At 49.0% G+C, this 26,162-nt stretch overlaps 1 protein-coding gene across 2 annotated transcripts in view; it reads right to left on the minus strand.

Moving 5' to 3' along the window:
• lpp (LIM domain containing preferred translocation partner in lipoma) overlaps positions 1–26,162 on the minus strand; it is a 123,852-nt gene that overhangs the window by 10,813 nt on the left and 86,877 nt on the right. For both annotated transcript variants that reach the window (XM_076045137.1, XM_076045136.1), the window contains exons 7-8: positions 23,267–23,363; positions 10,193–10,362 (exon numbers count right to left, since the gene is read on the minus strand). In XM_076045137.1, the coding sequence (XP_075901252.1) occupies positions 10,193–10,362; positions 23,267–23,363 (267 nt within the window). The remainder of the gene's footprint in view (positions 1–10,192; positions 10,363–23,266; positions 23,364–26,162) is intronic.

The following is a 26,162-nucleotide window of genomic DNA, read 5'->3' on the forward strand; positions in this document are numbered from 1 at the left end:
CATGATGCACTCGGTCAATTATCTTTGTGTACAGGTCAGGTGTTGACTGCTGTCGCGGTCTCTCTGGCAGATGTGCGTGATGTGCGTCTTGTTTGAACAGGCCTGCAGTCGTGACTCATCACCCAAACTCAACATATGTATATGCAAATAACCCCCCAATACCTATCAGCCAATCAGAGGGCTCGTCTATGATCTCTGACAACAGCTTGCTGATTTATGAGGGACTTCACAGAACCTTCTTTAAAGGTCTTCCTTTAAAACCCAGACAAACAACATCAGTGACACATCATCACATCGCAGTCGTGGTGGACACATATTCTTAGTGAGCGGCTGAACGGACATTCTTCAGTTTGTGTTGTTTGTGTCTCTAAGACATTGAAGTTTTTCTAAATGAGGAAGCAACATCTCCTGACTGAACACAGGACCGACAGGAATGTTGTGGCTGAATTTAAGGAGAAAACAAAACAAAACAAAACAAACAAACAAAAAAAAGAGGTCGGAAAGGTCTTAGAGGTAAAACACACCTCGTCCCTGAGACACCCTAACCCTGGCACCCACCTGCGAAGACACAAGACCAACCTGTGATCACCAGGGACTCGCCTGGGATGACCAGAGACCCACCAGGGATCACATGGGATCACCCATGCGGGCCCACCAGAGATCACCTGGGATGACCTGAGACCCACAGGGGACCACCTCAGATCACCTGGGATACCCAGGGACTCACCTGGGATGACCCATGACCCACCAGGGATCACATGAGATCACCAGGATACTCACCTGGGATGACCCAACACCCACGTGGGATGACACGGGACCACCTGAAATCACCTGGGACACCCAGGAACTCATCTGGGATTACATGGGATCACCAGGGACACCCAGGAACTCACCTGGGATGACCCATGACCCACCAGGGATCACATGGGATCACCTGGATACTCACCTGGGATGACCCATGACCCACCAGGGATCACATGGGATCACCTGGATACTCACCTGGGATGACACGGGACCACCTGCAATCACCTGGGACAAACCTGGGACCACCTCAGATGACCTTAGAACCACCTGAGATCCCAGGTCATATCCCACTGAACACCTTCGCCCCAGTTGCCACTGAGCGGCCGTCCATCCTTGGCAGCAGTTTTCCCCGGGCCATTAGGGTCATGGAGCGAAAGGCGAAAGGCGATTTTATAATAACGCGACCCGAATCCTCCGCAGCCGCCCGTCATCTCCGCTCGCCCGACTTGAATCAGCCCCCTCACATCTCTTTTCACGCCGCCTGGATGAGGGCGACTGAGGTGTGCGCACGTTTTTGTCCTCGCTTGTTTTTTTGGACTAGGTTTGGGGTAGAGCGAGGACACACACACACACACACACACACACACACACACACACACACACACACACACACACTGGGTCTGTCAGCCGGTCCGATCTGATCCCGCTGATGCTTTCGTAATGTGGCTGCGATCGTTGACCTGGACTCTCATCGGCTGCGCCGCTCATGGCGTGCGACAGTCAGCGGAAGGAAAGAGTGTGGCGAGGTGTCCGCCTACCCGACCTGGAATGGCCCCGGCTCTCTCTGCGGAGCACCGGACCGTCTGCCTGTCTGCCTGTCTGCCTGTCTGTCCGCCTGCCAGCAAGCGAAGCCTCATACCTATGCTTGTGTTTTATTTTTGTTTGCTGTGCGTGGCTGCCTGGACGCTTCCTGAGCACGCTCAGTCTGCACCAGCAGCCCCCCACGGACCCCCCTCCTCCTCCACCACCGCTCTCACTCTCGCCGGAGAACATGAGTTTTGACAAAGCGACGCAAAGGGACAACGTCAAGTGTCCAGAGTCGCTTACGGCTGAGCTCGCTGCTCCTTCTCAGGATTTTTCATCTCTATTTATTTTTTTTTATCTATGTTGTTTTTGGGCCACGTGACCTGCACGAGGCCACGGCCTGGACACGAGGGGGGTGGGGGGGGCGGGGGAGGGGTGGGCAGACACAGGGATCAGGCTTCACTCCAGCTTTTCCCTGCTGCCGGATAAAAGGTGGCAGCGGAGGAGCCCTGAGCTCTCTGGCCGACCCGCCTGCCCGTCGTCAGGCCTTAAAAAAAAAATAAAATGTGGCCGGACGGCAGGACGTACGTGACCCCTGCGGACTCTGACCAGCCTCTCCTGCTGCGGTTTCTACAGAGAGAAACTGACAAAGAGCCCAGCAGTAGTTCCCTGGCTGCCATGACTGAGAGTGACACTGCAGCGGGTCAGCGCCGGGTCGCACTGAGCCCCCGTCCCAGCCCCCCCCCCCCCCCCCCCCCCTTCCTGTTTTGGGAGGGAGGGAGACGCGGGAGGGGGTGAATGCGCTTGGACAAAAAACATGAGGAGGGTTTAAGAGGAGCGCCGGTTGTTTGGAATCAGTCTGGGCGCCGCTGTCCAAACAGCGTCTTGCAGCGACACTCCAGCTCCTCGTTTGCATACCAGCGACTGGCAGGACGGCTGGATTTCAATGTAATGCGGATCAGTAATGAGGAATAATGACCTGCTGGAGTTTAGCAGGATGACACCCACTGTATCTACCGCAGAGAGAGAGAGAGAGAGAGAGAGAGAGAGAGAGAGAGAGGGAGAGAGAGAGACACACACACACACACACACACACACACACACACACACACACACACACACACACACACACACACACACACACACACACACACACTGGGATTGTCTTGGCAAGTGTGAGGAGGACGCACCGAGATGTGAAATCCTATTCATGCGAGTGCGATCTAATTGGCTCACTCCTTTGAGGAATTAGACCGAGTTAATCACGTCTGAATATACAGAACTCAATTAGAACTCTGCCAGCTAATGCAGACAGCCATGAATATTTGATGACAGAGTCAGCAGAAAAAGCCCGCGCGCCGCCGCCACCGCCAATAGGAACCCGGGCGGCTGTTTACCTGCCGTCGCGCTGCAGGAGCTCACGAGGCGGGTGGAGCAGCGGGGATGGGAGGGGGGGGGGGCTGCGGGTGGGGGCTGAACCCGCTACTCCAGCCGCTCGCCGGCGGACCTGCCCACCTGGATATCCATCATGGGGAGGAGACAGGTGTGTGGGCGGCGTGCAGTCGTTTCTAATTAGCACTGTTTTACTGTCACGGCAGCAGCCAAACAAACTTTACACCGCCGCCCTGTTGTTTGTTTGCAATGTGTGTGTTTGTGTGTGTGTGTGTGTGTGTGGTTGGGGGGGGAGCATCGGGCTGTGATTGGATGATGCCGTGCCTCTTACATTCCCTCTCTCAATGACAGCAGGGGCTGGAGGGGAGGTCCTAGGGGGGTGGGGGCGTCCCATTGTTGGGGGTGAGAGAGGAGTTCAGCCTGATGCGGTGCAGTGGAGGACGTCCACCACCAGGGGGTCTGATGCAGCCCCAGCCGTGTCTGTTGGCCCCCCTGGGATGTTGTGCTTGCCCTGCGGAGTTTCCCATCGCTGTTTAGAGTGGATGAGTGTTAAATGCGCATGCATGCATGCACTAAGCTCGCCCCCCCCACACACACACACACACACACACACTTCCATCAACACACACACACACACACACACACAAAGAGAATTTTGGAAATATTTGGAATAATTTGGAATAAAACAATCACTTCTGGAAATCTGGAAATCAGCACTTTGTAATGTCACAAAGTGCACTGATACCTCTCCAAGCGACCACACCCCCCCTCCAGCCAGGTGTTGGCTCCGCCCTCTGAGGCCACCTTGTTTGCCTTATGGCCCCTTGCGAAGCGGTGGGAGCTCCAGTCGAGCATATTTTCAACAAGAGGCTGTAAACACAGTGTGCTGCTTTCTGGATGATCTATGAAGTTTTTTTTTTTCTTTTCTTGAGAAGTAAAGATGAAAAGCGACCTTCAAAATCTGTCAAATATTTTGACCCCGAGGTTCTTACTGTGCTAGTTAATTTAATAATCTGAATTATTTCTGATTTGACAGCTGAGTGTTGCTGTTGTCTGTTGGCCTGGTTGAGCCCTCAGCCAAACAGTGATTATACGATCAGTTCCGCCAGTGATTGAGGGGAATTAAAACTGTCATTATCACAAAAAGTTGGAAAATGTGTGAAAAGAAATTCTTTTTCAGCAGGTGAACTGACTGTGGTGACTGTGGAGCCCTGGAAAAAAAAAAAACAGCTCTTTCGCTTTTTTTAAACTGAGGTCTGTGTGATGAAATTAATCACACAAAAGGAAGAAGAAGGCGCTGGCGGCTGAACCTCAAAAAAGAGAGAAAAAAAAAAAACTGCAGCGGCGACGTGAACAGATAACGGCTGACATCACCACTTTCCAAGACGGCCAAACAGACGGCGAGGCCAAGAGCTCATCAGTCAATCACGCAGCTCCCCGCTGACTGACAGGTCAGGGCCGCCGTGCGCCGCTTCGCTCCGCCGCCACAATAGTAAGGCGGCAAATCTTCTTTTTGGCGGCGTGCAGCCGGCGAGCTCAGAGGCCGCTGCTGGTTTTCGAAAAAAAAAAACAAAAAAAAAAGAAAAAACGGGCGGCGTAGTAACGACGGCAGATAATGAACATAATTACACTCCAGCAAGTTGGCGTCCGTGACCTTGGCGAGCGTTGAAACTCCGTCAAAAGAGGCAGAAATAGATTAAGATTTTTTTTTCCCCTCTCCTCCTCTGTGCGAATGTACGTGCGTGTGTGTGTACATGGGCAAATCCCTATCTCTTTATTACTGCTCTTTCAATATGAGGCTCTTGGCCGCGACCTTGCGTTACTTACATCAGTCTCATTATGGCTCGCTCTAACTGGCTGCACCCAGGACGAGCGACATTCACGGGAAAGCGTCTGTCCATCTGTCTGTCTGTCTGAGCGGGACGTCGGGATGTGACTGCAAGTTGTTAACGGGCGACGGAATGGACGTGTTTAGCAGCACGTGCTTCCTTCTATGCAGCGTGGAAGGACGCAAAATAAATAAATGACTGAATAAATAAGAAACTTATACAACTTCTGGTGGAGCTGCTCAGAAAACTGAACGCAGTTAGCAATTAACCTCAGCGGCACCTAGTCCCACAGCTGAACTTCTTCAAAGGGGGTGGTTTAGGTCTTTTAGCGCCTTTAGCTAATGTGCTCTGGTAGTGAAAGGTCGACTTCATGAAGAGAAGCAAGATGGCCGGAACGTTACTGTTCATATCTGAGAGCAGCACAGTCTCAGATCGAGTGGAAGGCTCCTTTGATCTCACTGACTGAGATCATCTCGGTGATGACTTGAAAAAAGTACGACGACAACTCAAGAGGCGGTGGAATCTCAGACGAGCTCTGTGAATTTGGTGACTGGTCCGTCTTGCCGAGTTCCAAGAGAAAAGGTTTTTTTTTTTGAGCCGGTCTTTAAAATTTTGAATTTCTTTTTAAAATTCTACAACCAAGTTAATGTTGGCCAGCTGCACACTGCACATCCTCACACTGACCCGAGCCACGAGGTTTCAACCACGTGCGGCTACTGTTGCCATGTCGCCTCTTCACCAGATGGATCCATGACATAAAACCGGAGGATTTAGGAAACGTCCCATCTGGCCGGTCAGGCTTTGTATTAAGTGCAAAACGGTTCTCAGTGAGACGGTTGGTTCGACGCAACTTTAATTCCCCAGTTTTTGTTTATGTTTTCGAAGGCAGAGCCGTTTAATATCCAGGAAAAATAATTTAGAGGACGTGTGAAATGACCTTGTCTTCGTGGAATTTTCGTGGTTTGCATATAATGGTTGTTACAAACAGATTATTGCTCAAATGTTTCCATTAATATTCAATATAAAAAATACAATATGTGTCCGTTCACACACATCCTGGCGGGCTGGTTTTTATTCCTACTGATGTGTCACCTGTTTATCCTCCTTTTTTAGTGACTGATGACTTCAGGACACGCACACACACACACACACACACACACACACACACACACACACACACACACACACACACACACACGCACACACAAACAAACACACACACACAAATCTATTTAAAACTGTACACAAGTACAGCAGTTAACAGAAGTGCGAACGGTTAGCCTGCGTTAAGCTGAAGAGGTCAAACTTGCTGGAAAAGGAGCCGCGCCGATGTCAACGCAGCTCATGTGAATCTGGAAAACTGGAATCTGGAAAGTGCGCGGCGCACGAGTGAGTCAGGTTTCTATCTGAGTGTTTGATCAGACGGGGGAAGGCTGCTGTGGGGCACCTCAGCGGGAAACAACCTGATGTTCCGCCGACACGACCAGCGGCAACGGCGTCATCTATGCAAATGGAGGCACCGACTGAGCTCCCGAACACTTTATCAGCATTATCGCTGCTCATTCAAATGTTGAGCGGCCGAATCTGCAGCCAGGGGAAGAACCGAGGACAAAGGGAGCCTGGCGACCGCCCTGCAGCCACGCCGGCGAGTCGTTAACTCGGTCAACACGACAGCGATAGCGAGCGGCTAAAATCAGGAAGCGGAGGGGCGACGATAACGGTTGTGGGTGAGTCTTTCCTGCAAATTACTGAAAAAAGAAGGAATTTAATGACACGGAGCCAAACAGTGTGGAGGAGGCAAATGAGCCGGCGGGACAGAGATGAATCTGGCTAATAAGCGTCGCTATTGTTCCGCAGAAGAAATAAAGTCTCAGTGGAGATAAGACGGCAGCAGCCTCTGATGAGATCGCTTGCTCCGACTGGCCCGCACAACTTTTATTGGACGGCAGCGGCCGGCGTGCCGTGCAGAGGTTTCCTCAGGCGCATCACATAATACTACCTGCGAGTGAATTCAAAAGACACAGACACAGTCTGCGGGAAGAATGATCCAATCGATCGCACGCTTGCATCATCTGAACACATCAGACGAAATGCGGAATGAAGCAAAAACCTCCGATCTCTCCACATTCTGCAGGCGTGAAAACTCTTTAGAAAGGTTGTTCCTCCGCACGTCTCTCCAGGCCAAAGTGAATATGTTGATGATACCAGAGTGTTGGTGGCGTGGAGGTGGTGACCCTCACTGTCCTGGTTGCCGAAGCTTTAATCTTTCACATTCCCGTTAAAACCCAGTAGAGCACCAGATTTTTCGCAGAAATTTCGAGTCTTGATTCCACAAGATCCATTTTGGAAAAGCTCCAGTCGGTGTCATTTTTCCAGTCGGAAGGTAACAAGGTAGAACAAGTCAAGAGTCTTTTGAGGAGAAGGAGGCGGAGCTTCAACCGGGGCTTTGGAACAATCTCCAGATTCAGAGAAGGGATGTGGTGAAGGTCTTTGATCGCTGCCTACTTACCTACGGCTGGCCAGAGAGGGAGATCCATCCATCTTTTAAACAAATAGCCGGAGCGTATAATAAAGTGGGTATCTCTGCGGGAGATTCCTCGACCGACCGACTTGAAGGCCAACTTGAAGTTTCTCTCCGTGGGATGTGACATCCCTCCTCAGAGACCCGACTCTCACGTTCGCTCTCTAATCGCACGGAGGCGTACGACCCCGAGGATGGGAATAAAAGAATAAGAAATTACTTTCATTAAGAAATTCAGATCTCCCCCCCTCATCCCACTTCCCCGCTGCCTCCATCCTTTTGATCTTGTGCCAGAAGAACATTTATGCTGATGAAATGCATAAATAAAGTTCCTAAATTATCCCGCTCCTCTTTAGCGCGTGAGCATCAGGTTTGGAGAACTTCCAGACGAGACGGGTACAATCACGGTGAGTGCCTCTGAAAGGGGGCTGATTTAGGTGATGGCCTGCCACCGGCCCACACGTGGAGGAGCCCGACCCCCAGAATGCACTGGGGAAAGTGCAGGTCGAGACACTTCCTCGCCGGTGCACTGACGGAAACGCTGCAAGCATGAGTGAGTGTGTGCTTAGTGTGACTCAACGCCAGCGAAGCCTCTGATCGCTTCCCTTCTCCAGTGTGAAAGATGATGAGCAGTTTGGGGGTCAACGTGAACTTTGTCAAGCTTAATGCTCCTAGTTAAATCTTCAGTGAGAGATTCTTAATCTGAAATCTTACGCCATGTCTTCACGGCAAATAAGGACTGAGCGTGTCATATTCCTACTATCTAGCTAAATGCTAGTCTTAGCCACGGCGTGCACTGTGGCTAAGACGTTTACATCAATGCTGAATCTTAATGTCTTTGAATACCTAAACCATAATAAGCAATACACACACTCCTCTCAATAATCATATAACATCTATGGTTTGCCAAAATAAGTGGAGAACACACGGAAGGGAAGTATTTGATATAAGAAGATGTCAGGCAGTCGGGTCCCTTTTAGGGAAATTAGGCTACGATGCTAAAAATAACTTTGCTCGTGTCCCAAGCAGCACATTTGTCCAGGAATTTAATTTAAAAATATAGTTTTTACTTTCACTTTAAACACTAGTTGCTTAACCTAATCTGACACGGTTCAACCATTTTCGACAGGTTGGTCTGAGTTTTTTCTGCTGACTGATCTATTGATTTTTCCATCTCCACCATCTCCTGGCAGACAACGGTAAGGTGGGAAAGTGATACAGCGAGCAGGCAGGTCTTCGGGCCAAAATACCATCCCTGAAGCCAAAGGTCAAAGGTGAAAGGGCAAGAGCGAGTGGTTTGAAATGACAGAATGGCGACTCTAATAACGGCTCCCTGACCGTCTCTGCACACACTGCACGTCCGACTGTAAAGCAACCGAGAGCATTGGAAACCTCCACCGTCAGCTGAGACAGGAAACTGAGGGCTATACTTTGATTGAGCTCACAAGATAACTGGGCAACAGAAGATTGGGGTCTTGATTTCTGCTGCAACGTTTAGAATTTGAACTAGAAAATGTGGATCCATCATGTTTGTGATGACAGTTCTGGCTGCTGGTGCTGGAACGTTGCTGGTGTCACTTCGGGATCTCCTCCAGTACCAACTGAACATCATCTGGCCTACCTGAATACTGTCGCTGACCTTCTCAATCCCATCTGTGACCACAGGAAATATCCTTCTGATGGCTACTTCCAGCAGGATAGCACATAAAATAACCTCAAACTGGTCTCTGGAAGAGGACGATAAGCTTGCTGGACTCCGCCCGGCCTCCACAAATACCCGATCTCAGTGCAGCAGAAGCTCTGGGATGTGGTCGATGTGCATCCTGATGCAGGATCTCAATCTCCTCCTCGCCACCAGATAACTGATGCGTTCTGAGGAGGCAGGAGGATGCGGCCTGGCAAAGCAGATAAACTGGCGCGTGCCCGGTAAATCCCGTATAAATTGAATCCAATAGCTGGAATTCCTCTCAGCCATAAGAATAAAACTGAAAGCTTGGAGCTATTACCCAAATTTCCGCTGAGGAGCCTTCCTGTGTGGTGCGGCAACTTGTTGTCTCAGCTTCCAGGAATGAAATGCCAAAATTCACGCAGGAAATTGCTGACAGTGAGATGTTTGGACGCCGTTGCATTGAACCGGGTGAAAGATGCACTTCTGCAAAATAATTTCCTTGTGGTCTCGCAAGGGGACGTGTTGTTTCTGACAATCTCGTGCAAGGAAATACTTGAATGTTGAGTTTCGCAACGCGATCGCCAGGAAGGACGGGAGTCATGTATTGTGGGAAGAAATAAAAAAAATGACATGATATTTCTTCATATTCCCACTTCAGTCCGGTCAACAATTATGGACATACATACAGTAATCTTGGGTATTTCACAAGAGAAACAAAAACACGTGCGTTAATGTTTGAAATGCCATTGACTCTTTTGATGAAGTGAGAACATCTCAACTGTATCTTCGTGCTCATCTGCTGGAACTCCAGATAGTTCTGCATCAGCTGAGCAAACAACAAAAACGTCTAATTTACCGAGGGAGAGAGAGCGGAAAATCCCCTTTTTTTTTTTTTTTTAAATAAACTGATGAGTTTGCTTTGATATTGGAAATAAACAATAACTGAATTTGCACATTGAGCACATTAACCACAAGGAGAATACATAACATGGCACACACACACACAAAAATGCAGAAAAGACCGATTCGCTAGCTAGATACACTAAACTAGACTTGCACTTGCAGCTAACTTTACAAGAGCAAACTTGTATCTTCTATCTCACTCGACTTTAACTCAAAGAACCATTTAGTCTACTTTAACTTTGAAAACTTTGATAAAAATGTGAGAAATAGACCAGGTCATGTGAATAACAAAAAAAAAAGGCGAAAGCAGGAGGAGGATCAGCTACTCACGATGTAGCACGGCTCGCAGTAGGCCTTCTTCTCCACGGCGAAGAAGGGCTTGCCGCGCAGCTTGGTGCTGCAGGTCATGCAGACGAAGCAGTCGACGTGGAAGACCTGGTCCATGGCCGTGCAGCCGGTGCCCTCGCCCACCACGTTCTCCCCACAGCTGGCGCAGCGACCTGCAGACAGGGGGGCGGAGGCGGAGGCGTGAGGAGAGGAACTCCAGAGAGACAAAACTTAATCAGTAGAGCGACGCCACTTCCAACAGACAGCCAACAGCTTCTTGAACGCAGCCTGGTGAGAAGACCAGAGCCTTGCCAAGACAGTGGTGCCAAGGGACACTTTCTGTCCAGAGGAGACCCGATGCCTTCTGTTTTTTGGTCTGAGTGGTTGTCGCTAAAAGGTCTTCTTGTTCTTCATTCTGGCAAATTGATGCGCAAGAATTCAAACACAAGTAGGGAAAGGTTCACTGAGTTTTAGCAGGTAGCTAAAACCCAGCAGGAGGCTGTAAAATGGGTAAATATGCTGCTTTTTTAAAAACAAAATTGCTTGTTGATAGTTAACCATTCAAAGCCCGCTGAACAGAGACCGGCTTGGCATGATGAGTATTGTGGTCTACAAGGACATTGACCGGGTCACAGTGACACAGTGAAACTAGGTTGAGCAGCGACGACTAACAAACTAGTGTTTGGTTTGATTGTCAGCGTGTCGACGACAAAGACGCAGATCTAATATTTCCTGGTTCTGAACAAGAACAAGATTTGGATCCAGACTTCATTGACCACGATTTATCAGCTCCACTTTGACAGATGACTGCAGCCCGTGTGATAATCAGAACAGCTGCTAATTACTTGGTCACGTCAGACTCTGATCAAACATTGGAACTCTTCACTTCCAGTCGACATCCTCTCCATGTCGACGTTATTAACTCCCGCCGTCGGCTCCACGTGTCCAAACCACTAGACCCAAAAGCAGCCACCACCGCCCCCCCCCACCCCAACTTTAATCAACGTGCGTCCAAAAGTAAGTGAAAGTCTCCCCCTTTACTCGTGTCAGAGGAGCCTAATCTTCATTTCGGTTTCAAACGGCGGGATAAGCGGGGATTAAACGCAACAATTACGGGACATTAAAGGCAGCGTACACATGGCCAAAGGCTGATTTAGACGACATTGATTAAAAAAAGAAAAAAGAAGAAGAAATTATTTAAAAAAGAAAAAAGAAAAAAAAGGAATCCGGCTTTAAATGATAAAAAGGAAACTTTAGAAGTACAACAGAGTCTTTGTAAAGAAGAAGCGGCAGCAGTAGAAGGAGAAGAAGAAGAAGGGGGCAGAAGTGAACTGATACTATTGCTGCGCAGAAAAGGCAGATTGCGTGTTGCGCGACGTGGCATTTGGATATCTTTAATTGGGTTGGAGATATCATTAATTGAGTTTAAGATGTCCTCGACTCAATGCGAGTTATCGCCGACCCAATTAACAACACTGTCAATTTAATTACTGCTATCTGCTACAACAATGGGCTCCCAAAAAATATTATCTGGGAATGTTTTATTTTTCCGCACATCTGAGGAGGAGATGCAATCAGCCGGCGGAGCCCCGATACAGTCAACTTAATTAATTCAAGTTCAGTTGTTCGGATCGTTTTTAGGATTCCCTTTTTTCTTCTTCTTTCTTTCTTTTTTTTCCCCCCGCCTCGTCTGAAAGCGAGATTTGCGGCGGAGGAGACTGACACGCCGTCTATTCCGAAGGCAGCGGGTTCAAAATGGAGGCGAGACACGAACCGCGGGCAGAGATCGACTATCTGATGCCGCGTGGCGTTTTTCCACACTTTCTCCACTTCCTGTTTTCCTCATATCAAAACACTCAAACGACGACGGCGGCGGCGTGAAAAGCCGATTCTTTCGCAGGTGTCTCGCCGCGAGAGAGAGAGAAAAAAAAAAAAAAAACTTCCACTAGTGGAGATCAAACATATGAAATGAATCCCTGATAAGTCATTATCTTCGGGGCTGCGGCGACAACTGAGGGAAGTTTCTGAATGAATCAGCGCCAACCACAACTTTCCCAGTAACGATACGCGACGACCGAAGAGACAAAGAAACAAGCAAAATTTGAGGGATGTTTCCTTCATTATTGGGACGTTTTCTAACAGCTGTCAGCAAACGCCTCAAAACTCTGTGATATCACAAAGGGCAGAGACGCCTCTCCCGGGATAGTAACCTCACCCCCCAGCAACCAAATTGACTTTGACTGCGTTAAAGAATATGTTGAGGGTCCAACGAAGCATCAAGGTTCAGCAGGAGGCTGCAAACAGAGGGCTAAGGGTTCCGATAGGCCAATCAGGTCAGGGTGAGTCAGTTAAAATAAAATAAAATAAAATAAATAATAATAATAATAATAATAATAATAATAATGATAATAATAAAAAGACCTGCTCTAACAGTTGACCTCTGAGCCTTTCATTTCAACTCTGGTCCCTGTGTCTCCCTGAGCTGGTTATCGAGACAGGAGGCTGCAAACACAGGGCTAAACGTGCTGTTCTTTAAGCTCTTTGCTTGATTATCAACAATGTGAAGCCACTCGGAAGCAGTCTGAAACTCTCAGACAAAAACAAAGGTGCTCAGAGGGATCAGACCTCAGAACATTTTTCAGAGTTTTCATTAGAGAGGCGTTTTACACGTCAGCCGAGCGTCTTGTTTTTCATCTGCGGCAGACAGCTTTTCATTTTTGAAAAAAAAAAAGGAGAAAAAAAAGAAAGAAGAAGAAGCGGAAAGAGCAACGAGCGCTCGGCTTCTCCTCCCGCCGCCGCCGCCGCCGCTCTATCCACACCTCAATTACGGCGGCGTTACCTACTGTACAGGGAGGCAGATTAAACAAAGCGGCGAAGGCGCCGTGTCTCGGGGGGACATGTGGGTGTCGGTGGAATCACAAGCAGGGTAATCACTTCAGAGAGCCGCGGGGGGGTGTGGGGTGCTGCGGGGAGGAGGAGGGGTTGAGGAGAGCGGCGAGAGGAGGAGGGAGCGGCGGCGGCGGTGGCGGCGGCACGCTGAGCCTGTTAGTGGCTTCAGATCACAGGCCATCTTCAGTGAGCGGAGGAGATGCCAAACACGTCCCACAGGGCCGCCGCCGCTTTAAACAGCCAGCAGGAGGAAAAAAAAAAAAAAAGAAGAAGAAAAAAAAAAAAAACGCTCGGAAATCCTGCCGACGACGCCGCTGGCAGCGCAGGATGGCGACGGCCCCAAGGAGCCGCGTGCACGGGTGTACTGTACACACACACACACACACACACACTCATAGAGGAGAGGAGATGGGTGGGGGAGGGGGAGATGAGAAAACCCCTTCTGTAATGCCAGACATGCCACACATGTAGACGAGTGTATACAAACAGACGAGCATCATGTTCAGTGTGTCAGCGGCCCACACAGCAGCGGAGGAGCCGGTCGCAGGACAAAGAGCTGCTGCTGCTGCTGCATTTCTCACTGCATGCCCACACAAACCGTCAGAGGCCGACCTTTGACCTCACACAGATTCTCTTTGTCACATCACGAGTAGATTTGTAAATATAAATTTGTGGAGTGGGAAATAAGAACGCAGTGATTTTAATGTTGCCATCGTTTGAATTCAAGTATTGAGTATTATTATTATTATTATTAGTATTATTATTGTTATTATTATTAACGTTGTACTATAAAGTTCTGGTTGCATTATGAACCTTTGATCAGACATTTTATCACGTTATTACAACATTTTCGTTGTAATAACGTTTTAAGGAAACCGCTAAATGACTGAATGTGTTGTACGACAGGAAATAAACCCCTACTTGAAAAGCTGGCGGACGTCTGCATTTTCTCAAGTAGTATTTTAATTCTTCTTTATGACAGAAACTAATACGTTAAACAGGTCACAAGTCTCTTACAACATGACAAACTGACACAACTCGAAAGTTTTCTGTTCTGATCGAAGCACTGCTGACATTCACAAAAAAAGCAGTTTGAGCTTCGTTAATGATTTATTTCTTTATTTTTTAAAGTTCAAGCTCATTTGTCATTTTTGTTCTGAATGAAACTTCATCTGAGCAACTTCCAGGTTCCCGTCGTCCCCACTGCACATTCATGCCAAGTTCACACACTCATTCGGGAGCTGAACACACACCGCAGTGTTCGGTCGGCCTTCTTGTAAGGCCTGACAAATGATCATCCGCCAACTGTAAAAAAAAAAAAAAGAAAAAAAAAAACATAAAACGTGGAGCTGCACCGAAACTTTGTCTTGTGTGATAATCCCGCTGACGACACGCGGCGAGCGTTTCCGCAGTGATTCCATCAATAATTCTGCACGTCTGCGTCGTCGGGAAAGAAAATAAAGTAAATCTAGATACATCAATAAATATATATATAATATCAGCATTTTTTTTATTTATTTTATTTTTTAGCCAGCACTCCTCGACTTGGTTGGACGCGGCGGCGTGAATAATACAGGGCGGCGAGTGAAGCGGCGTTGCTGTTTACCCCTGTGGAAACCATCGCAAACACTTTCGAACTATTTCAGCCCGGACATAAAGGAATCATGAAAGAAGCGGCGGCTCCCCAGCGTCCCTTTGCACGGGGAATGAAACCACAGTCTTAATATCAAAACTTCAAATAGTTCCTGTAGAGCCAATGCAGCGGTGACGGCGAGGAGGAGGAGGGGGGAGGGGGAGGAAGAGGGGAAGAGGAGGGAGGTTCATTTACACTTTACTCACTTTCTTTCCTTTCATTCTTCAAGCCTCAGAAGTGTCTCTTCTCCGCTACATGGAAAGTCAAAAGGAGGACTGAAGAGAAAATCTTTTCTTATTTTCTTTTTTCCTTTTTTTAAAAAAAAAAAAAAGAGAGAGAGAGAAGCGCGCTGCTCGCGAGTCGCCGAAGAGCTCAGAGTGGTTAGACAATTTAATTGGATAAAAGGGAAAGATTAAAGAGGCCCTGACTCCCTTCCATAAATAATTGATTCCTAATGTATTTGTAGTGGCAGCGAGACGCTGTTGTTTGGGAACCGGAGGGATGCTGAGTGGCAGAACGCCTCAGATTTCCCTCCGTCTTTGTTTTTTTTTTTTTTCCTCCTTCCTCTTCACGCCGCGATATTGAGGCGGCATGAAAGCGGCAGCGGGAGCACACTTGCAGCTCAATTTGATCTTACATCGTCACAAATCAAAGATCGTGCATGTAAAGAAGGCTCGCAAGGAACTTTTCTTCTCCCCCTCCCCGCCCCTCTTCTCTTCTTCTTTTTTTTTGTGTGCTGGAGACCAAACTTTTTCGCACTGTGTTACCAAAGAATCGCGCTTCTGCTGGCGCAACCCTTGCAAACCCCACCGGCGAAGGCAGCCGAGACGACTGCGGCTCGGAAAAACCTCCAAAACTAATAAAAGAGACGTGGGAAAAAAATCCATCCGGGGACTTTAGCTCAAGTTTTGGTGCTCGGGCTGAAAAAAGAAACAACAACAACGACGACGACGCACAACTGCTGCAACACAGATGCTGAAACGGACCAATAGAAGGGTAGAATTTGCAACTTCCGCTAATTATTTTGCTCCATTTCTCCCAGTTTGTGTCCTGCGTGTGAGGCGCCGCTTTTCCTGAAGCCCGGCAAATTGTTTTGCCTTGTTTTGTTTTTTTGGAAACTTTCATTGCAATTAAGCGGCGACAACGGCGTCACACTTGATTACCGATGCAAACAACAAAGGTTGGAACATTAGCGGTGCAGCAGAAGCGCCACCGGACACAATTTGTTGCGCAGTTTCATCCTCAGCCAGCAGGTGGACGAACTCTGTTGCCTCCGAACAGACCTGGCGGCGGCGACGGCGGCGACGACGGCGACGGAATGACGCTCATCGTGCCCGCGTTTCATTCTGCGAACGCCCCCCAAGTCCCCGCCTCTGCATTTAATTTCAATGCCAATGTCAGCATATAGCAAAAAATCTGCTAGCACGGCTACAGCGGCGGAGGAGGAGAGGCGATCCCGTGCCACTGAGCATTAGCGCTCGGCCTGTCAGGGCCGGCGGCGGTGGCGAAGTGGGGGGTGGGGGGTGGCGAGGGGACGAAGCGGGGGGAGGGGGGGGGGGGGAGGGGGGAGGGGTATGAGTGTAGGTTACATGTTTTGGAAGCAGGTTGGCGGCGGCGGCGACGTGGAGGGGCGCCAGGGAGCGACCAATGGGGTGAAAGAAGGGGGGAGACAGGTGTGTGTGTGTGTGTGTACAGCGGCCTTCAAAAGAAGAAGAAGGGTGGTGGTGGTGGTGGGGGGGGGGGTGTTGTGCGTGCTGTGCGTGTTTTGCTTTTGCACGCTGCTCAGCCGTGCGCACCCGCGTGCTTGCAAAACTAAAGAGCGTGCGCTCGCGAGCGCGAGCGTGCGGATGTCTACACTCACTCCCGAGGTCAAGCGCTCACTCACAAATGAAATCTAGCAACGTGAGCGCCCGCGAGCCTCAGCTGGGCTCGCACGGCAGCTGATCTTGCAAGCCTCAGTGGAGCTGTCTCAACGAGGCAGGGCGGGCGAGCGGCCGAGCCTGGCGGGGGAGGGGGGAGGGGAGGGGAGGGGGGCAAGGCAAGGGGGGTGGGGGGTTGTTCGGTCACCTCACGTGAACCACTGCAGAAAATAAAATTAAAAAAAGGAAAAAGAGACGGCACGACATCGGCCGGGAAACTAGAAAGCAGCGCTGTGAGGAGCCGTAAACACGACGATGGAAGGAAAAAAAATAAATGTTTTTTTTGTGTCTCTCTCTTTTAAAGATCAAAACACAGTGAGGAATTCTAAACATCCTCCCGCCGCAGAACAAGGTTGAAGAAGTTCTCCGGATGGGATGAAAATACCGCCAGGCTCCACGCCGACCCAATGGTCGGAGGGGCCGCTCTTCCTCCTGATCCTCTGTAGGTGGCAGCGTGACACACGGGGCTCCGGCCCCAGTTGCCATGTCACCAGACTGGCTCATGCGAAGCCCCCCCGGGTGGCCGCTGACCTGCTTCCCGAGGCGGCGGGCTGCTGTCTCACTGACGTCGTTGCAACATATATGCAGACAAAAGTACGACGACATGATTGGCCGACAATGACGGAGCGGTGGGGTGGGGGGTGGGAGGCAGTAAAGGTCCTACGAGGACAGAAGGGATGACTGCATGAAGGCCAAAGTGAAACGAAAACTTCAGAGTTTGAAAAAACAAGGAGAAAACTATCCAGATTTTTTTGCTGTATAAAAAACTATATCTTGGTTTACGAAACCTCCAGGGTTTGAGAATAGACAAGAAAAATTCCTCCAGCTTTGCGGAGATGAGTTTGGCCTTGAGAGGAAAAAAAAATCCAGGTGTTAAAATCAAGTGGAGAGTTCAGTGCGATTACAAAAAAAAATTAAAGAAAATCCACACCAGTCTTACAGTAAATTGACATCCAGTTCAACCGGCGAGATTTCAAGACTGAATTCTAGTCGATCCATCTTGAAAAGCTCCAGCGCAGAAAGAATATGGCCGGACCAATCAGCATCCTTCAGGGAGGTGAGACAAGGGGAAAGAGGCGGAGCCAGGTTTGACTCAAGATCAGACCCCCCCCCCCAAAGAACCAGCGACTTGCTGCTCGGTTGTAAACATGGACGCTGCAGTGAGATTTTGCTCCGAGATGTTTTCAAGATGGATGTGACGTTTTCATGTTGAAAGTTCCATCGTGTCAAGTGTTGGCTTCAAATCCATTAAATGAATCACAAAAAAACATCAATTCCATAAAAAAAAATTATAAAAATAAGATACCAGTTAGATGCAAAAGATGTCAAAAGTGTTTTGGCAGAGACTTTTGTATGATATGGAGTCCACAGTGTAACATTTCCTGAGATATTTGAAAATAATTGAAGTAACATTTAAAAAAAAAAAGATAAATACAGACTTCAGTGGACTTGGGTTGGTGTGCATTGGTTCCGGTGACATTCCTTGACACGGGGAAGCTAAACTGTTTCCACAGTCGACATCCACAGTAATCAAAAAATAAAAATAAAAAAATAAATAAAAACTAGAGCAAAAAAAGTGGTTCCTTCCCCTCTGTGGATCCTAACAGCTGGTGTTCGTCTAAGAAAACGTTGTTTTGTACCTGAAAGCCTGAAAGTTAGCGAGAGCCTCGAGCGCCGGAGGTGCATTAAAAAATAAAAACTCTGAAAAAAGCTATTGAACAGCAACAGAGGTGGGCGGAGCCACGAAGTCTGACAGGCTGCTGTGGGCTCGTCACGACGCGTCAAGAGCGGCTGAAAAAAAAAAAAAAGAAGAAGAAGAAGAAGAAAAAACCTCCTGGGAGTTTGCTGAGGGCAAGTTCACTAATATGCAAATGGCCTCCACCTCTGGAGCAGGAGGGAGAGAGTGAGTGGGGGTGGGAGTGGGGGAGGCGGGGGGGTTGGAGGGGAGATGAGGCTGCGAGCGGCAGCGCTGCTCACGTGCGCCCCGGCGCCGCCTGCGAACGTCAACTTTCCTCTGACCCAATTACCCAACGTGATCCTCTGCCACCACCACCACCGCCGCCGCCGCTGCTCCTCCGGCCGCCGCTGCCGCTGCTGCTGGAGCCGCTCGTATCTCTTCCAAGACGCCTCATCAACTTTTCATTCGAGGTGTCTCATAAATTATGAGGCTCCTCCAGCTGACATGATGAGGGGAAAATGGCAAACGCCGGCCGCCGCCACCGCTGCTCCTTCATGAAGGAACAAAGGGGTCCGAATGGAACCAGAAGAAGAAGAAGAAGAAGAAGAAGAAGAAGAAGACAAAGAAAAAGAAGAAGAAGATTTTCCCGCCAGAGCGCCCAAACCTCCTCGAACCCCCCCTCACCACCTCCCCCCCACCATGTGATCACAATATTACCAAAACATTTATGCCGCTGCTTGGAAAATCCCCCGGGAAAATCACTCTGTATAAATATTGATTGGATATTAAAATTTCACGTCTTACTTAATTCTGTACCGAAAGTCGCGCGGAACAAGTCGGCTTGTCACGTCCCTTTTTTTTTTTCTTCCTTCTTCTCCTTTTTCTTTTTTTTTTTTGCTTGCCGGCGTTCAGAAGGAGGAATAAAAGACGAGATTCTCGGCGGCAGAATGAAACTCGGCGTGAGTATCGTCGTGGCTAATTGTAAATAATGCAGAGCATCTCATCCTTTTCAATTATTCAGCTTTTTATGTCCCGGTTTTTTGGGTGACAGCGACGACGCGGCGGCGACAAAATGCTGCAAGTTGCTGCGATGCGGCGGCGGTGCCGAGCGGAGCAGCAGCAGCGGCGGCGGCGGCTGTGTCTTATTAGATTTCCACAAACACAGCACACCTACGCACGAGCAAAGTGGATTAGACATGACGGATGATGACATTTGGAAGAAAAGGGCCTCTTTCAGATTACTGCAAATCTAATCTGGAACTCCAAATCAGGACTCATCAGTTGCTTTTCAAAGACGCTTCAATCACAGGAGGAATTTCTGGCTGCCACGGCACGCCGGGTTTCTCACAAGAAAATCCTCCTTCTTCCCCGCCACCACCCCCTCACCCCCCCCCAAGTTCATTGTGCATCATTTTCAGGTTTTTGTTTTCAAACATCACAGTTTCAGAGCCGCCGACGTTGGTTGGCGGCGGCTCCTTTTTTCGTGAAAAAAAAGGAGGGAAATTAAAAAAATAAATAAATGACATGTGACCTGCCTTGGACTGCAGCCTCTGCAGCTCTACCAAAGACATGGGCATGGAGATTTTTTTTTAAATTTCTTTTTAACAGAGTCCCAGGGTGAAAAAAAAAGAAAGTTTCCTGGTGACATCACAGGAGCCACGGCGTGAAAAAAAAAAGGCTAATTCGAGTGAAGTTGAGCCCCTGCGGAGCGGCGCCTCGCCTCAGATTAGCAGCTCATCAAAGACGTTTGCGGCGCCAATAAAAGTTTTTTTTTTTTGTTGCTGTCGGAAGACAAAGATCCCGGTCCGGTAGCACGATGGCAGATCGCAGTTCACCCACTTTGATTAATCTTGTTAATTACTAGCCTCGGGGTCTCGAACTCGAAGCCCGAACGCCCCCCTCTTCCCCCTCCGCCCCCCGCTGAACCCCGCAATGAGGAGAAGAAGGAGAAGAAGGAGAAGAAGGAGAAGAAGGAGAAGAAAAGGAGGAAGTGCAGCCCTGTGTGGTATCCCACTCTTTGTAATTACAAACGTCCGCTGCCGAGGGAGGAGTGATTCTCCCTCGGCTCTGTATGTACAGTCAGAGAGGTCGGACGAGTCCCCCCCGCCAACCTCCCCCACCCCTTCCTTGCATTAGCGCGGCGGCTGTGTGTACATTATTCAGCGGGGGAGGACGGCGGCGGCGGCGGTGCTGGGAGATTTGCAGAGCAGCGTGTTTCCTTCGCTTGAAGCAGCTCCTAATGAGTCCCTGCAGCGGCCTCGGTCCTCCCGCTGCCCTCGTCCTCCTCGCCTCGGCTCGAACTGTCGCCTCGTTTAACCACGGCATGACCCCCCCCCGCCCCCTCCACCCCCTCCACCCCCTCCACCCCCTCCACGGCTCCCCCACCTCTCATCCCTCCCACTCCCAAGCCCAGCCCACCTCCCCTCTCTCTACAGTAGCAGGCAGCTGCTGTCAGCTGGGGACGCGCACGCTATCCCTAACTCGTCCCGGCTACCTCGGCTCACATATGACCCATTTCTCTCCGTGTCCCTGTTTACCAGCCTTCAGCCACTCGGCCCCATAGTTAGCAAACCGTGGCGGCGGCGGCGGTGCGTGCGTGCCTGCGTGGCAGGAGTTCACGTCGGGTCTGCGTGTCATATGTACCCATCCATCCATCCATCCATCCATCCATCCATCCCCCCCTGGGAAAACCAGGCCAGCGAGGCTCCGAGGGCCACTTCTCCTCTGTTTGTGTGTGTGTGTGTGTGTGTGTGTGTGTGTGAAAGAAAAAAATAGAAGAAGAAGACACGGCGGCGCGGTTCAAGCTAGCTAGCGGATCCGTTTGACCTGCGCCTGAACGTGAAACCAATTAGGGGTCTTTACAACAGCGCCGCCGCGCCGCTAACGTGAGGTCCGATACGCCCTGATGCCACTTAAACACACGCTGTGCCTGCAGCTGTAATACACACACACACACACACACACACACACACACACACACATTGCACCATGTGATTATGTGCCAATAGCGAGGACAAAAAAAGAAAGAAGACGAAACCCTTTTTGAATCTATTGAGCGAGGAAGGAGGCGTCTAATGGCCATGGGAACTAATTCCAGGGCAAAGGGGATTAAAGGCTGGAGGAGAGAGAGAGGTAGGGCAAGAGAGAGAGCGAGAGAGGGGGAGAGAGAGAGAGCAGAGCAGAGGAGGAGAGGTGGCACTCGCTGGCAGGAGGAGGTACAGAGGGCGGGAGAGAAGAAATGTAAAAAAAAAAAATGAAAAGAAAAAAGACGACACACACACACACACACACACACACACACACACACACACACACACACACACACACACACACACACACACACACACACACACACACACACACAGAGGTAAAGACGGCGGATCCTTCAATCCCTCAATCCTGTTTGGGGAATTATGATGAAAATAGGCATTTTATTTAATCCCAACTGTTCTTTTTTCCCCCCCTGTATATGCATGCACGCACGCGCACTTGCATGCACACAAACACACACACACACACACACACACACACACAAGAGAAATCAATGAAAGAGAGAGAATAAAGATCATGACGCAGGGTTCTAAAATCATTATCCTTCATTCTGTCCTGTTGACGCAAAGCGCATTCACACGTTTTTCCGCTTCGGACAATGAGCACATTACATTTTTGATGGCACTTCAAGTAAGTGTTTGACCTCATGAACCGCTTCCTACCTGAAAACCTCAAGACGTTTTCATCAGAAACGCAGTGTCTTGCAGCAGAATTTGCCCTTTTTGTGGTTTCTCGCCGTGTGTGTGTGTTCTCGGCTGGCTAAAGGCGTTTGTTTGTATCATCTCTCTTAGAGGAAATGTCAGAGAGTGAAAGGTGACGGTGTGAGCGGCCACAATCAGATCACACCAGTGACACGCACTCACTCGCTCGCTCGCTCACTCACACCTGTGTGTGTTAGTTTTCTCCATGAGAACCAAACAGTGACTCTGACTCATGGACCAGTGGGCCAATTAAAGCCCACCAGCGACTCGCCGCTGTGTCAGAGGCTCCCGCAGCACAAACACACGCAGTAACAGCTACACATGTGGTTGAATACAGCAGCAGCAGCAGCAGCAGCAGCAGCAGCATGCTTTTCAAAAATGAACCGAGTAATTGTAATTTAATAGAATTGATTCTTTTTGGTGGAAAAGAGAAAAAACTAAATTAGATGGCACCAAAACAGCTTGCACTGAGCCCATCGAGTCTACCATGCTAACGTGCTAAAGCAAACAAAAGGAATTCATTTCGCTTTGAAAAAATACATTTTGTTCTTTAAAGGTAAAGTGTGTACCGTAATTTCCGGACTATAAGCCGCTACTACTTTTTTCCCATGATTTGAACCCTGCGGCTTATACAACGGTGCGGCTAATCTATGTTTTTACAGCCAACGGCCACTAGGGGAAATTACGGTAATATTTGGAGATTTTGAGAAGAAACAGCGACATCAAGTGGTTACATTTACCCCTCCTCCCTCTCCCGAGTTTGCCAATGAACTACGGTGGCCTGCACACACAAACCTGGTTTATTTGACAGGAGCGTACACGTTAAATACGAAACTTGGTGTTCGTCTAAAAAGAGAGCAAGACTCTTGGGAGCAAGACCCTCGATCTATGTATATTTTTGTATATAAATAAGAACTGTTCTATGAGTAGGAAAAGGAAATTACTTTTATTGTGCTGCGAGTATTTACTTACATTAGTGTAATTATGGGCAGTACATTGTACCAATATAAAAATCGTAAATCAGGCAGACACTGGACACTAGACACTGGACCTTCAAATATATGCATAAAAGCTTACACAGACATAAGCTTCCATAGCAGCTAAATGGAATGTGGCCGTAGCCCACTGTATCCCCCTACTGGCTCGGCCTGCTTTCGCTGCTAAAACCTGCTAACAGGCACTGTGCTAAGCGGGCGCTGCGCTCACCAAAGTACTCCTCCGACGGCGGGTTGTCCATGTCAAACAGCATCTTCTTGGTCAGGCGCTCCAGCTCGTCCTCGGGGTGGGCCATGGGGGCGGCGCCCTGAGAACCACACCAAAAGAGAGAGAGAGGGGGGATGGGGAGAGGGGGGTCATGAATCAAGCAAGGTCAAGGGCGGCGCTGGGGCAGTCGATGTCAGCAATCGCGTGACTGCGATGCGAACACGGCCTTGAAACCTAGCGGGGGTAGGGAAGTCTGTCTCCCTCTGGTGGCAGGGGGGAATAATTATTATTAAACGTTGACATTGTCCGTCAGCACGATCAGCAGCTGTGTGATGAGCATGGCAGGAACCTGAGAGAGTTCAGTTTACTGATGCAAGGGCAAAGAAAGAAAAGGAAGTATAAACCAGGCAAACCAATAACCCTGGACCAGTCATTCATTTTCTTAATTTCATTTCTTAGAAATAAAATAATAAAATGTGAAACAGAGTAAATAAGACCGCAGGAATCGTAGCATCTATGCTAACCTCTTCAACGGCGGCCACCGTTTTACGACTTTGAAGAATTTGTGGATTTATCAACACATCTTCTTGCCTTGACCGCTTATAGGAAGCGGATTGGTTATTAACCCCACCAAAACTGTACGAGCGACTGAAAAACGCTGCTTATTGCAGGTCGTCAAGACGGACGGCGGCAGATTTCAGCGAGTCGAGCTTCCGAGCGAGGTTCAGAACGCACCAGTCGACTAAAATTAATGATAATGACGATGTTAATAAGTCGAGGTTGTTTCTTCAAGGATTGGCGCAAAATCAAATCAAGGGGAGGTTCTCAAGGTCAAACAAGAGGCTCTGGCTGTCATCAACATGCGGCGCCTGGTCTGGTCCCCTCTGAGGTGTCTGACCCTGGCTCAGGCCCCGCTGGTGCTGCAGCTCACAAGGTTGTGCATATCCTCCAAGCATGTGGAGCAAGAAGAAGAAGGAGGAGGAGGAGGAGAAGAAGAAGAAGAAAAAACACCCCGTGACCCCGGCTAATCCTTGATTCTTTTTTTTTTTTTCGGGGGGAAATAACGATAAGGGAACAAAGGTGGAGGGAACGACGGGTCAGGAGATGGTGGCAACAGTCATAAAGAGCCGCTGTGTGTGTGTGTGTGTGTGTGTGTGTGTATGTGTGTGTGTGTGTGTGTGAGAGATCTCAGAAGGGTGTGTGTGAAGATGTCACTTCCTTCCTCCCGGCCGTCCCTGACACGTGCCTGCTGTGCGTCTGCCTGCCGACGACGTGTCTGTCGGCCCCTAAGACTTCTGCCAATCATCTCACAGCAGAGTCCTGTCACAGGTGTGTGTGTGTGTGTGTGTGTGTGTGTGTGTGTGTGTGTGTGTGTGTTTTTGCGTGAGCGTCCTCTTGCAGACACCCTGGAGGCCTCAAAAACCCGACGCCACAAGCTTTTCCCAGAAACCGGCGACACTTGCTTGACCTTCCCTGGATCCCGCCGTCCGTCCGGATCTTTACGGCGGATTTGATTTTCAATATCGCGACGCGGCCGCAGATCTGAGCTGACCTTTGAGGCGCCCCTAATTGTGACATGTGGGACTCGGGGATTTTTTGTGTTGATACATCCGTCATTGGCCGGTGACACGTGGAGGAATCAGATTCGTCAATAGGTGGGGGTTGGGGGACTGGAAGAGGAGGGGGTGGGGGGGGGGAGGAAAAATGTTTCTGTATTCAGCATTTGATGGTGGATTTAACCAGTTGAGTGGCAAAGGTCTGAGTTAATGACCAGAAAACTTTTTCCGTGTGAGTGAGATCTGTGTCACCTTGAACAGGTTCCAGATATTTGGAAATAGGAGCCTCAGGTGTAGATCAGTTCCAGTTGCAGCAGAGACTAGTTTCTATTTTCTGTCCTCCTCACATCAGATTTAAAACTTGTTGCAGCGCTCAAGCTTCCAGAGTTTTTAACCAACTCATTGCTTCCTTTCGCCACCTACAGTGTTTGTCTGTTAGCCACTTGACTAATAGGTCTTCAGCAGTTTGTGGAGTCCAAAGAAAGACGTACTAACGGCACATTTGCAACTTTGTTGCGTTGAGAGTATTTGATTTCTGAGTCACGTCTCGTCTTGCAAGGTTACCCTAATTTTTCGTCAACCCTCTTCATGTGCTCGCCCTTTATTGGCAAAGTGATTTTGGTTGCACTGATGTGCTGCAACTATTTTGAACAAAAGACGAAGGCAGCAAATAAATCAATCAATAAATAAAATGCCTTAAGAGAGCGAAAACAACTTTTTGGGGATATATGAGAGAACTTCCAGTGTCTTTCTAAGATTAGTGGACGACAGAGGCCGTCACGTGTTCACAAACACACAGCTGTTGCCATTGCAATATTGATAAGAAAAAAAAAAGAGAGAAAAGAAAAACACCACATTCGACATGCGCGACGTTTTAAAAACTGTTTTCATTTTGCCTTAAAACTCCTCGGCTGCCGAGCCAAACCTGCTGCGTCAACACGCGAAGGTTCTCCTGCATTTTATTTCATCACATTCCGAGAAAAGCTGAGCTCGGAATTCTTCTCTCCATCTATCAAAGACGGAGGCCTTCAGGTTTACGACTATTTTTTTTTCCGCCTTCTTCCACCCTCTCAGCTGCTGAGGCCTCGTCCGCTGCAGCCGCGGCTCTCAGAATTCTTGGCACCTGGCGCCTCCTTTGGTCACTCGCGGAAAAAAGAAAAAGAAAAAACAGGCCGCGATGGCATCGCGGAGGATTAAGAGGGATGAAAGGACTGAGAGTCTGCTGGCGGCTTGATGTATATTGACTTTCTTTTTCCACTCGAATTAAGCAGCTCCCACTTGCCGTTTTTTTTTCTTTCTTCAACAATCCTCAGCGATCCTCGTTTTCTTTTACACGCTCGGAT

Source organism: Nelusetta ayraudi, unplaced genomic scaffold (assembly GCF_046127955.1).
Source record: "Nelusetta ayraudi isolate G7.1 ecotype Tasmania unplaced genomic scaffold, CSIRO-AGI_Nayr_v1 ptg000084l, whole genome shotgun sequence".
NCBI lineage: Eukaryota > Metazoa > Chordata > Actinopteri > Tetraodontiformes > Monacanthidae > Nelusetta > Nelusetta ayraudi.